We start from the raw sequence: 13,559 nt of genomic DNA on the forward strand, positions 1-13,559 counted from the left end.
ATTTTATGTCGAAAGTTATTCAACATCAAACTGGATTCGTCTTTTAGATCTTTCTTTTTTACAATATTTGCTAGAAAAGTTATTAAGTTCAATAATAAAAATGTTGATTGGGAGGAAAAAATGCCATGGTGTTCATTGAAGTATTCTTGGAGATGTATAAATCTGTATTTTTTGAGACGTCTTGATTTATAATTAATTAAAAGTCTATAAGAAAGAAATTCTGGTATTTTAACCTTTATTAAATTTAAGTCACGTGAACATATTTTATTACTGCGAACCGAATCCCACAATCATACTAAACCATATATAACTATTAAATTAGTAAATATTTTCCTTTACCGACAATTGCACATACAGTTCATAAATTATTTATATTTTCTCATGTATTTCGTGAGCATTCCCGTGCAAAATAATAATGTAGAACTTTTTTAGAGGATTTTGCCTTTTTTTCAATAAGAAAAGTGGTTCGAATCTGTTCAGAGGGTTCTCACATTTTAATTGGATATATTGCGCCACAACACAAAATTTTTTAATCAAATTGTTAAGAATTGAATAATAATGAAATTTAAGGATTAAGTGCAAATACAAAATAATTATTAACCAGAATTTCACGCCCATCAAAACCGTACCGTAGTGTATTTCTCTGGGCAAATGCTGTTGAAAAAAAAAATATTTAATTTTTTTAAGTTCGCTTGTTATAAATGAAAAAGAACTGTAGCAAAAAAAAAAAAACTTACTGGACCAACTTTACCAACTCTAACTTTTCCGTTTTAGCGATATATTATTCTTTATCGTCCTTTCATCTAAAGGAAGAAAGTTAAATCAAAAGGATGAATGCAGAAAACTTACGGCTTCGTGGCCACCTTTCAGAGAAATAAAGGATTGTGGTTTAAAAGCTCCCGAACTTTATGCCCACCTTTCAGAGAAATAAAAGATCGTGGTTTGAAAGCTCCGAACTTTACAATTAACAAATAAATAAATCAACAAATTTTTTTTTTTTTACTAAATAAACAATTTTAAAAATAATTTTTGTAATTTTTATCATTCAACAAAATGAAAATAAGATTTGTCTCCGGTTACCGGTTTAATTCTTCTTTCTTCTCCCGCCCATGACATAGCGATCTTGATCTACATATCCTATGTCCCTTACCAATTGCATGATCTCCTTCCCAAATGAAATTGGAAGAACTTTTCCAATAGCAAGCTTCAACTCAATTTTGCTGACAAATAACAAATTTCAGATTTATAGCGGGATGAAATAATCGAAAGATAAGGGTTGCCTTATGCTCTTGCGCAATTGTCATGAATAGTGCCATGATATGTGAAAATGCGAGTATTTCAATTTATAGACGTGATTTCACCTATATATATATGTTCAACATTTTGATCAGCCTTAAAATATCGAATGTTTGTTTTAATAAGGTATCTTTTATTTCGAGAAAAATCTTTTAGATTATTCATTATTGAACGAATCACAATTCAAATTTAAAAGTAACTAATCTTTTAATTTAAATTCGGACGAATCCCTAAATTAATGTTATATTTAGTTTTGCCGAAAAATGCGTATATAGTCTTAATTTTTAATTTTCTCGCCCTTTTTCAAAAAAAAAAAAAGTGATTCAAATCTGTTCAAATCTGTTCAGAAAGTTTTTATTGCAATTTAATTAATTTCAAGTAATGGATCCATTTGTCTCGAATTATTCTTAATTGCAAGTACAAAATAATTACTAGCCGCATATTCAACTCCATCCAAACCGTAAGCCATTGATTGCCAATCCTTTAAGAAAAAATTTTTTTATTCAGGAAGTTCGTTTGTTATAAATGTAGTAAAAAAAACATGACTTACTGGTCCAACTTTACCAATTCTGATTTTTCCATTATGTTCCATTTTAGCGATATATAATTCTTCATTTTTGTTCTATTTTTAAAGGATTAAAAGAGAAAAATTTTTAAACAAAAACAGACCAAACGAATATGAAATAGAACTTACGGCTTCATGTCCTCCTTTTAGGGGAGTGAATGATTGTGGATTGCAAGTTCCCGAACTTTACAATTAATAAATAAATTAAATAAACATTAACTTAAATCACTTTATTATAACAGTTTTTGAAGATAATTTTACCGTTCAACCCAATGAAAATAAGATTTGTCTCCGGTTAAAACTTCATAATCACGAAGAATTTCTTCTTTACCACCCCATGAAATTACGAGACCTTTCCGATCTTTATCTACATATCCTATATGTATTCCACCTTTAAAATGTCCCCTACCAATTGCATAATCTCCTTCCCAGAATGAAATTGGAGGAACTTTTCCACCAGAAGCTTTAACCCAATTTGCTGCCTAAATGACAAATAAATTTTAGATTTATAACCGAAAGAAAGCACTATATTAAAAATAATGCTTACAGAGTGTTCTTGTGCAAATTCCATGATACGTGAAAAATTAGATAAGAGAAAAGTGTGGAGTACAGTACTTCAATTTATACGTCGTCTGTAAGATCATGTGAATTTTTATAAACATCGTCTAACCTCAAATATTGTGAATATCTTATGTAACCTACTGTTTTGTTAAATAAAAATATTTGTGCATATCTTATTTCTTTGGCAGACTACATTATTTAATTTTAGAAATTCAGACGAATACATTAAATCAATGTAACTTATAAATTGTTTCATTTTCCAAAAAATTACATATACAGTCAAATTATTTTATGCATTTCGTGAGCATTCCATCAATCTTTTTAACTTTTTTTCACAACTTGTTCAGAGAGAATTAATTACTTTTTTTAAAATATGTATCTATTACAACTAACAAAAAAAAAAATTTTATATTACAATAATATAAGGCTTAATTGCAAGTACAAATAATTCATAACGTAATTTTCTTGTCCATCCAAACAATAAGTCATTATGTTCAAATGCTGTTAAAAAAAAAAAAATTTTAAATATTTTTAAGTTCGTTTGTTATAAATGTAGTAAAAAAAACATGACTTACTTGACCAGCTTTACCAATTCTAATTTTTCCATTATGTTCCGCTTTAGCGATATATAATTCTTTATTAGTTTCCTAATAATTAAAAGAGAAAAGTTGAAAATAAAAAATAGATTAAATAAATATAAAAAAAAAATAAAAAGGAAACTTACAGCTTCATGTCCTCCTTTCAAAGGAATAAAGTTTGATTGTGGTCGACAAGTTCCTGAACTTTTACAATTTGATTAAAAAATAAATAAATAACTCCATTAAATTTTTGTTTATTATAAAAAAAAAATAATAATAATTTCTACCATTCAACCCAATGAAAATGAGATTTATCTCCGGTTAAAACTTCATACTCACGAAGAAATTCCTCTTTTCCGCCCCATCCAATAACGAGTCCTTCACGACCTTTATCAACATAACCTATATGTAAACCATCTTTAAAATGTCCTCTACCAATTGCATAATCTCCTTCCAAGAATGAATTTGGTGGAATTTCTCCACCAGAGGCTCCAACCCATTTTGCTGCCTAAATAATAATAAAAAAATTTTAAATTTATAACCGAAAGAAAGCATTGTATTAAAGATAATTGCTTACAAAATGATCTTGTGCGACTGACATGATATGTGAAAAATGTGAAGAAAATCGGGAAATGCGTTAATTTATAGGCGTGATTCTTCCGCAGTATCATGTGAAGTTTTTGCAAAATATTGATGATCATTTAACTAACACAAATAACACAAATATTTGTTTTTCCACAAAATCTCGATACCCTTCCGTATATATATATATAATGATTCTTTTAAAAATCCTTGTAAGAAAAAACAACCATTCTTTTTAATTTTAAATTCGGACGAAATCCAAAAAATTATTCCATTTTTTAACAAAAAAATGCTGTTATAAATTATTTTATTTTTCTCGCTTGTATAATTTCGTGAACATTACAAAAAGATTTGTATTAACATTTAAAAAGAAAAAATAATAATAATAAATTACAATAAAATTATAAAATTTGATTTTTTTTTAAAAAAAAAGATCCAATCATCCAAATAATAAATAATTTAAGTTCTAAATGCAAATACAGAATATTTATGACACGGAATTTCACGTCCATCCGTAACATAATTCATCCCATCGATCAAATGCTATTAAAAAAAAAATAATTTTTTTTTTTTAAAAAAAAAGCTCACTTATGATAAACGAATTGAATTTTCATTAAGAAAAAAAAAAGGCTTACTTGACCAGCTTTACCAATCCTATCTTTTCCATTATGATGCGTTCTAGCGATATATAATTCTTTACCGTCCTGTTTTTTTAAAAAAAAGGAAAAAAAGTTGAAAATAAAAGTAGATCAAAAGAGTATGAGATAGACAAGAAGAAAACTTACAGCTTCGTAACCTCCTTTCAGAGGAATAAAGAATTGTGGTCGGCAAGCTCCCGAACTTTAATAGATTAATTAAAAATAAATAAATCAACAAATCTTTTTTCCTTTTAAAACAAACAATATTTTGAAAATAATTTTTACCATTCAACCCAATGAAAATGAGATTTATCTCCGGTTAAAACTTCATACTCACGAAGAAATTCCTCTTTTCCACCCCATCCAATAATGAGACCTCGATTTTGATTTACATATCCTATATGTAAACCACCTTTAAAATAACCTCTACCGATTGCATGATCTCCTTCCCAGAATGAATTTGGTGGAATTTCTCCATCAGAAGCTCTGACCCATTTTGCTGCCTAAATATTAAGGAAACTTTAGATTTATAGTCAAATGAAAGATATTAAATTATCAAAAGATAATATTTACCCAATGTTCTTGTGCGACTGCCATTATGTAGTAAATGAAAAATTATAATGTATTGTGAAAGCGAAGAAAGAGAAAAAGTATTTCAATTTATATACATGGATTGTCTGCAGGATCATGGGAAAATTTTGTCATAAGTAATCTAATTATTGATGATCATTTAACTATTTACAAGTATTTACAAGTATTTATTAAGAATCATCTAACTAAAAATTGACTTTAAAATGACGAAATAAGGCAATATTTCTTTTTTAGTATGATTCATAAATAATATCATATTAATATGAAAGTCGTTTTTTTTTCGAGAAAATCTTGGCAACCAACTTCATTTTTAAAAATTCTTGGCAGACTATTCAAATGAATTATTGCTTCGATTTTTAAAAAAGCAAACCTAATCTCAACAAAATATATATATATGTATATGAAATGATAAAATTCCAAAAACGAGTGTGGCTGAGTTATTCTTGGCAAAACGAATACCTGTTGTGGATCAATAATGCATGAATAAAACATATGTTAATGCTTCTCCTTTCCGTGTACTACCTAATGTTTAACATATGTGGTCTTACATTTATAGTATGTATTTAAATTGATTTATTAGTCTCCTCAATGTTTCCTAAATAATAATCCGCATATTATTACAATAATCAAGTCCACTTTTAAATAAGCGATATCTTTCTTTTACTCCTTTTCTCCATTTCTCGATTTCTGATATAATGTTGATATAAATGGTGCAGATCATGCAGATCAGTGGTATGTTCAAATACCCCAGAAGTTACACAAACTCGCGTTTATATTATTATTTGCGTGATCAATTTTTAATTTTTTATTTTTTTTTATCAGTTATTAATTATTATTATACAATCGAACATAACTTTTTTTTTCTTGCTATAAAAAATCATCATAAATTTTTTTTTTATATTTCTATATGTATGATACAAGTTAAAAATAAATGATACGCGTCATCTAGACCTTTTTTTCTATTGAATAAAATGTAAGTTATAATATTTTTCACACAGTGAAATTTGAATAAATTGATAAAAAGTGTAGAGAATAAAAAAAACTAAATACATATAAAAATCAAGTACTAAATATATTTGAAAATATCATTAAATATTATAAATTAATAAATAAATAAATAAGAGAAAAGATATATTATAATTTTTTTTATTATTTAAAGAAAAGGGGAATCCGAGCTTTACACCTCATTTGTGTCATCTTGATAACCAGAGATATCAAAATCATAATCATCTCCGGAATCATGTTCAGATTCAAGTGTTGATGATTGTTGTATATTATTCTTAAATCAAAAATTAAAATGTGAGCTTTTTTTTCTTAATTCATCTTAAAAAGAATTTAAATATTAATTATTACTTACTTGAACTTTTTTAGCATCATTTTTGTTTACAAGGATTGATTTTTTCGGATTTGAACCTTTAACTGCCTCTTCTTGATTAGGTTCCGTTCGGAAACGCACTGATTTCTTACGTACAACTTTACCATCATTCTCCACATTCTCATTGTTTTTAGTTTCAGAATTGGATTCATTATTTAAATCAATTTTCTTTTCTACTTTTGCATTCAAAATCTTTTCTGCATGTCTTTTAAGTCCATCAAGATCATACCTTGGTTTAGGACTTACTTGAGCCGCGGCCCCTGTCATAATAGGAGCACTTATTTCACTTATTTCGGAACGGAAAGCAGTATCACCATCGACATTTTCGATTTTCATATTTGATTGGCTTGGTTGAATGAACCGAGTTGTAATTGTCTGCGTCATATTCAATTGATTTTCGGATTTACCAGATGGTTCATCTACGCGTTCAATAACCATATTTGATTGCGTAGGTTCAATGTATCTCATGGCAGCTGATTGTGGTAAATCATGATCATGATTAAGATTCGATGGTGGAACTTTTGAAATGTTATTTTCAGGTGCAATTTCAATTTGACTCATCCCATGAGTAGGTTGAACTGAATACATACTACTTGCTTGACTATCTGGTCGATTAGAATTTTCATTTGTTGTAGGTATGTCACTTAATAATTTTGTAAACGAGCTATCACTGATATGCGAAAAATTTTTTGAAAATGTGGAAGGTATAACGCTTGCAATCAAATCATCTAATTCTTTAAGTTCGTTATTAGTAGCTTCTGAAATTATTGAAAAATCTTCATTCATATTGCTCATATTGTTAGGAACTGGAAACGTATCCTGATACGATATTGAAGAACTATTTTGGTCATTTGTAGGAACTGGTTCACTTTTGGAAAATGATGGTGAACGCGAGGAATCTTCAAGAGAATGAGGTGAATGTGGTGGAGTTCTGTATTGCTGAGGTTGATATGGACTTTCTGGAGATAATAATGTTCCTTGAGTTGGATCTATAGAATATTCTTGTTGAAAATGTTGAGAGTTCCTGTAAGATTGATCATTTTGTGGACTTCCGTACGAATTTGGTTGATGTGATTGTTCTCTTTGCTGAGAATTAGGAGTGAAAGGTGGTTGTGGTAAATATGGTGACGGTGGATATGATGGTGTATTAGGAGTGTTAGGAGTATTAGAATTTAACTGTGACTGTGATAAATATGGTGACGGTGGATCATCTTGGTACGTATTTGGAGGATACGATGGTGTATTAGGAGTGTTAGGAGTATTAGGAGAGTAAGGTGATAAATATGGTGACGGATAATCATCTTGTGATGGACCTCGGTACGTATTTGGCGAATATGGTGATGTATTAGGAGTGTTAGGAGTGTTAGGAGTATTAGGAGTGAAATGTGATTGTGGTAAATATGGAGATGAATAGCCATCTTTTGATGATCTTTTATAAGAATCTGATGGATATGATGGATCATTTTGTTGGAAATTAGGAGGAAATTGTGGTTGTAATAAACGAGATGAATCATCATCCAGTGATGGTCCTCTATAAGAATCTGATGAATTTGATAAAACTTCTTGTTTGGAATTAGAAGGTTGTGGTAAATAAGGAGATGAATGCGATATATCCCTAGATGATTGATCTACAGGATAATTATTTTGTAAAGAGTAAAAGTTATTATTAACGGAAGGCGGACCTAAATGTGAGTCGTTTGAATCCGGGGATGAAGTACTGATAAATTGAGAGACATTATGATCTATCATTATCGGAGAGTTTTTTCCTTGTTCATTATGGTCATCTCTAAATTTTTGAGATCTAAAATCACCACTTCGTTCAGTATCACTGGATTTTTTACCATCTCCAACTATCTTCCTTCTAATAAATACTACAATTAGAACTATAACAACAAGAGCTCCACCAGCAACACCGAGCATTTCAGGCCCATTAACACCATCATCATCACCTTCTGCGACAGCGTTTTCTAGAGTTTTATTATTTATTGTATTATTGTCTATAACCGGAGGCAAGGTAGGAAAAGGAGCTAATAATTCTTCATTAGGATTGGTATTTTTAGGAGTAGGAGCTGTGGTTTAACGAGAATTTAATTAGTATAAAATATATGTTTTTTTTCATTATATATTTATTTTATTACGAATTTTTATTATAATCGAACTTTCAAATAACAACAATTTTTTAATAATTAAAATACTTGAATAGATTAAATTAAAAAAGATCATTAATAAAAAGAAATTTTTACAAGTTATACTAACCTTTCTGACGTTTCTGTAACTGAATAACGTTTACAAAAGACATTGCTATAACTTTAAAATAAGAATATAATAAGTACGTACATAAATGTTACATGGTTTAAAAATTATTATTAAGAGATATAAATATTTACCGAAAAATAAAGCATTTAAAGTCCAAAACGAAGAAAATAAAAAAGAAATTTAGGGAAAACGAGATATATGAAAAAGAATAAGGGGAGGGAGGGGAAAAGTAAAAAAGAATTATTGGTATATAATAAAGGAAAGAAGATTGAATAAAAGAACGAAACGAATAATATCTAAAAATCTTTTTCCTCTGCGTATGAAGTAAAACGCAAAGGTTTCGGTTAAGATAAGAAAAATTGTGAGAGGCATTCGAAATAATTTAATTTATTTACAGATGTACAGTAATACAAAAAAATTTATAAGGTGAGTACCAATCAAGAGATTTATTTGATCGTTGTCTTAATATATCATTGTAATTAATTGTAAAGGTCACAAATTTTTTTTATTATTATTATCAGGTATTGCATTGTTTGTTTGAATACAACTAATACAACTGGGGCCTAAAAACCATGAGAAAAAAAAAAACCTTTTTTAATACTTGACATTCTAAGTAAAAACAAATATAAAAAACAATAAAAAATAAAAAAAGAAAAATATAATTATTTTTTTTTTGTTGTTGAAAAAAATTATGAATTGTTTACTTTTTGTGGAAATTCAATTTTATTCTTAATTCGTTACTTTAAAATCACAAGGTTGAACTTGTTGATCGTTTTTTCACTAACTAAAAATAAAAAATAATTAAAAAAACTTAACAGTTAACCTGTCAAAAAAAAAAATTAAATTAAATTAAATTAAAATTATTAGAAATTTAAACGGTTAATCGTAACAAAATCTCGGATACTTAATATAAAGATTTTATCCGAAATTTTAAGATTTTTTTTTTTTTTTTTAAAAAAAAAAACGATTAACAGTTAAATTTATTATGTAAGTATAAATTGCGGTAGTTACAAAAAAATTTTATCCGAAATTTTAAGATTTTTTTTTTTTTTTTCAAACGATTAATTTAAGTAATTGCGGTAGTTTGCATAGTTTGCATGAAGAGATCAAAATAATAATAATAATTGATGATACAAAGAATACAAAGATATAAACAATATAATCTTATAATCTTATAATCTTATAATCTCTCTTATCAATTTGATTATATTTATTTTAAATCAGTTTTTTTTTTTTAATTAAAATAATTTTTAAATCATTTTTAAAAAGGGAAAATTATTAAAAAATCAGAAATTTTCCTTTTTAAAATAATTTTGGATGTAGAATTTCATAATGAATATTTTATTTTGCATAATTCATGTGATTCAGAACCAGTATAATAAGTATAATAAGTATATCATTGAATAATATCACGTTATAATTAATTTGTATTTAAATACCTTTTACTTGATTTGGCCGTTATATTAGTGTGATATGTGGGCCAACATTGCCAACATTATAATATATGAAATATGTTTAATTAGTTTCTATTACGCCCTTTAAACCATTATAAATTTGGTTTAGTTAAATTTAATTTGAAAAAAAAAAATAAAATAAAACTGCGGGATATTAATTAGAAACAACGGGGGATAAATACCGTAATTTTTTTACTTTTTTAAAAAATCATGATCTGATTGTACATTTAAAATATATTTTTAGAAATCCTAGAAAATACGTAATTTTTTTTTTTTAAAAAAAAGAAATGTATAAAAACTGTATTTAAAATAATATTATATATTATATTTTTTACTTATTTATATAACATAAGTTGAATTTTTTTTTATCTTTTCAAAAATAGAATAAGTACTATCATAAAGAGTATCGATTTACGATTTATATCCCAGTACATTAGATTATAATTTTGTCAAAAAAAAAAAATAAAAATAAAAATAAAAAAATGCCTCCTTGGAATTTCCCCTTGATTTTCTTTTGATCCTCCGCGTAAATTCTTCTTCTATCGAAGAAGAAATGTATATATATATTTTTATCGAAAATGACGAATAAGTGATCAATATTCGTTTTATTAACTCCGATTTAATAGATTTTTTATTACTAATGAAATTAAATAATTAAAATGAAGAATTGTCATGATTCGGATGATTAATACAAACTCGTTCATGAAAATTTTTTCGTTATAAAAATTATTGTTTTTGGAAAAAAAGGAAAAAAGGAAAATCATTGTACATTGAAAAAATTCAAAAAAAGGTGATTATCAAGAAAGTAAACAATTAATTATATAATAATATTTATAATATTTATTTTTATTGTAAAAAGTGGTAATTGGTTGATGTGTTACCTTGTTACCTCATGAAAAAGCCTCATCCAAATTTTATAACTTGTGACGTATGTATGATTAAATTGCTCGATCAAATAAAGTAGAATAAAAAAATATTTATTATCATCATTTTTTTTGGAAGGTGAACAATCAATTAGGTTTACGTTTCCGGTAACAAAACGTAACAAAAAATTTCTTAACGGGTTTATTCGGATATTCCTCAATGATGACTCCGAACTCCGAAATGATCACTAAAAAAGAATTATTTGATTTAGGAACATTTTTTTAATGGTAATATAAAAATTATTGAAGAACTTTTTTTATATCGTAAAGAGTAAAGAGGAGTTTTAATTTTTTTTTTTCTCTCTTCAAATCTTCAAATTATTAAAATATTAAGGAAATTTTTTTTTATTTAAGATTTTTTTATATATAAAAATAGTTTTTTTTTTAAAGTAATATTTTTTTTGATTTATGTAGACTTTTATTGGTTAATTAAAATAAAATACCTATTTTTGTCTAATTCCCATAAAGTAACAAACAGTCTTGCATCAATAGTCACTTGAATATTCTAAATTAAGATTCAAGTATAAAACGATTTGTGTTCTCCTATTTAACAATTTTTTTTATAAAGAGAACCTTTGTTTTTTTTAAAAATATATTACATGGTGCAGTATAACTTTTAAAGATTCTAAAAAAAAAACAACGAATTTTTTTCCTCTTGAAAAAGAAAAAAAAAAAAATGAAGCACTTCATGTTATTATTATTATTATTATCTTTAATATTAGTGAAAATTAATTCTGTCGTTCATGCACAATTAGATAGTAAAAATTCAAATTGTACTTCAAACATTGATTCTCCATGTGCAAAATTAGACAAATTATTAGCTCCTTGTGGTTCAAAAATTGCTCCTCCTCCTGCTAATATTCAAGCATACGAATATACTGTTGATAGTAAGATACATTTATTAATTATTTTTATTTTTTTTTTAAAAAAAAAAGAAAAAATTGAAGTTTAAAAAAAAAATGAAATTTTTTTTTAAAGAAAATTTCTAATTTTTCTAATTTTTCAAAAAAAAAAAATTTTTTTTTTTTTTTTAGATAAAAATTTGGCAAGTTGTATGTGTGATCAAAATACTTACGATACGCTTTCATCTTGTGTATCTTGTTATTCTAATGGAAACAGTAATATAAAAGCTGCAGACTTTAAGGATTATCAAAAATCCTGTAAAACTTATGGTTTTACATTTGGTCCACCAATTAAGGATGATTCTTCCCCAACTTCGAGTATTGCAGTAAAAGTATCAATAGCAATTGCTGGTTTCGTATTTATACTTGGATGTGTCTTAATTTGGTTTTGGTATAAAAAGAAATCTAATTCAATGAATAAAGATGAAGAATTTAAACGTGAAATCATTTTAACAGAACAAGAAAGGTCTGCTCATCAACCTCATCCATCATCACCTAATAATAATTCGAAATCATCAAATCAAAGATTATCTAACAATAGTACACAACCTCTGAATCCAAGACTATCAAATAATAGTTCTTCATCACAGAATCCAAGGTTATCAAGTAATAGTTCTTCATCACAAAATCAAAATCCAAGGTTATCAAGTAATAGTTCATCATCATCTCCGACTCAAAGATTTTCAAGTAATCCACAATTACCAATACAAAGGTTATCAAGTAATCCACAATTACCAATACAAAGATTACCAAATAATAATTTACAAATAACAACTAGATTACCAAGTAATTATTCTCAATCATCATCTGAAAGGTACCCTAGCAGTTATTCTCATTCATCAACTGAAGGTTTATTACCTAGCAATGAACCTAATCTTCCAACTCGTCCAAGTTTATATACTCCTCCTAGTACAATTCAAATTCCATCACAATCTCAATATTTTGCTCCACATTTTAATATTCCACCTCAACAAACTCATTTTCTTCCACAACAACCTACTTATTCACTAATTCAACCAACTTCCGCACAAACTTATACACATCCACCTCCACAACTTCCTCATTTTAATAATGGTAATTCACTTCCTGGTCCTGATCCCATGTTTTCGAGAATTCCTCTTCCCCCTCCCCCTCCTCCCCCTCCCCCTCGTAATTATTATAATCCTAATAATTATTATGGTGGTCATAGTTAGAATATACTATATATATTACCAACGAGTATATATTCGTTTTATGTTAAATAATGTTTCTAAATGTACTTTTAATTTGTATAATATTGTTCAACTGTAACTGTAACTTTATCTTTTGTAAATAAACTGATTTATATTTTTATAATGTTAGTGTATAATATTAGAGTCTAATTCCAAACGGACTTCTATTAGAACAAATAAAGGAGGATTCGTATCGCATTTATTATTCCGAAATAAATAATTTTTGATTAACTTGAGGCTTTTATTATTTCATTTGCTATTTCTTTGCGGTAGAAACATTTTGGCTTCAAATATTAAAGAATCAGATAAAGTATTAGGATTTTGGAAATTTGAAAATTTTTAAACATTTAAACAGTGAATAACCGTTTAAGCAGAGAATAGTCGTTTAAGCAGAGAATAACCGTTTAAAATAGAAAATTGTATCTTACAAAAATTGTTTAATTTGTCAAATTTGTCAATAAAAGTGCAAACCCAGAAAGATTGGACACGCAATTCATACCTCTTTTTTATGAATAGCTCTGTCTTTAGATTATAGTCTCTTTTTATAGTTAAACGGATGAATATTTCATTTTGTCATTTAACAGATAAACCGGAAATAATCACGTGTAATTCTTAACGTATGCAGGA

The 13,559-nt window shown here is 26.9% G+C and overlaps 5 protein-coding genes across 5 annotated transcripts; 1 reads left to right on the plus strand and 4 right to left on the minus strand.

Annotated features, from left to right (window-relative positions):
- Positions 1–1,635: 1,635 nt before the first annotated feature.
- Positions 1,636–2,432, minus strand: OCT59_009391 (uncharacterized protein; the record flags this gene model as incomplete). The annotated part of the gene is made up of 5 exons (XM_025320684.2): positions 1,636–1,777; positions 1,847–1,918; positions 1,991–2,045; positions 2,123–2,343; positions 2,409–2,432. 5 exons carry the CDS (start codon positions 2,430–2,432, stop codon positions 1,661–1,663), a joined length of 489 nt encoding a protein of 162 aa, XP_025170822.2. The 3' UTR covers positions 1,636–1,660.
- Positions 2,433–2,833: 401 nt separating this feature from the next.
- OCT59_009392 (uncharacterized protein) lies at positions 2,834–3,601 on the minus strand (the record flags this gene model as incomplete). The annotated part of the gene is made up of 5 exons (XM_066133517.1): positions 2,834–2,923; positions 2,998–3,069; positions 3,147–3,204; positions 3,288–3,508; positions 3,578–3,601. 5 exons carry the CDS (start codon positions 3,599–3,601, stop codon positions 2,834–2,836), a joined length of 465 nt encoding a protein of 154 aa, XP_065999950.1.
- Positions 3,602–3,852: 251 nt separating this feature from the next.
- On the minus strand, positions 3,853–4,850 carry OCT59_009393 (uncharacterized protein). The gene is made up of 5 exons (XM_025320686.2): positions 4,794–4,850; positions 4,506–4,723; positions 4,368–4,422; positions 4,218–4,286; positions 3,853–4,125 (listed from the first exon to the last, which is right to left on the minus strand). Exons 1-5 carry the CDS (start codon positions 4,815–4,817, stop codon positions 4,042–4,044), a joined length of 450 nt encoding a protein of 149 aa, XP_025170824.1. The 5' UTR covers positions 4,818–4,850; the 3' UTR covers positions 3,853–4,041.
- Positions 4,851–5,988: 1,138 nt separating this feature from the next.
- On the minus strand, positions 5,989–8,485 carry OCT59_009394 (uncharacterized protein; the record flags this gene model as incomplete). The annotated part of the gene is made up of 3 exons (XM_066133518.1): positions 5,989–6,090; positions 6,169–8,255; positions 8,443–8,485. The coding sequence occupies 3 exons, from the start codon at positions 8,483–8,485 to the stop codon at positions 5,989–5,991; spliced, it is 2,232 nt and encodes a 743-aa protein (XP_065999951.1).
- Positions 8,486–11,495: 3,010 nt separating this feature from the next.
- OCT59_009395 (uncharacterized protein) lies at positions 11,496–12,914 on the plus strand (the record flags this gene model as incomplete). Its single annotated transcript, XM_066133519.1, has 2 exons — positions 11,496–11,706; positions 11,854–12,914. 2 exons carry the CDS (start codon positions 11,496–11,498, stop codon positions 12,912–12,914), a joined length of 1,272 nt encoding a protein of 423 aa, XP_065999952.1.
- Between the last annotated feature and the right edge of the window lie 645 nt (positions 12,915–13,559).

Source organism: Rhizophagus irregularis, chromosome 17 (genome assembly GCF_026210795.1).
Source record: "Rhizophagus irregularis chromosome 17, complete sequence".
Taxonomy (NCBI): Eukaryota; Fungi; Glomeromycota; class Glomeromycetes; order Glomerales; family Glomeraceae; genus Rhizophagus; species Rhizophagus irregularis.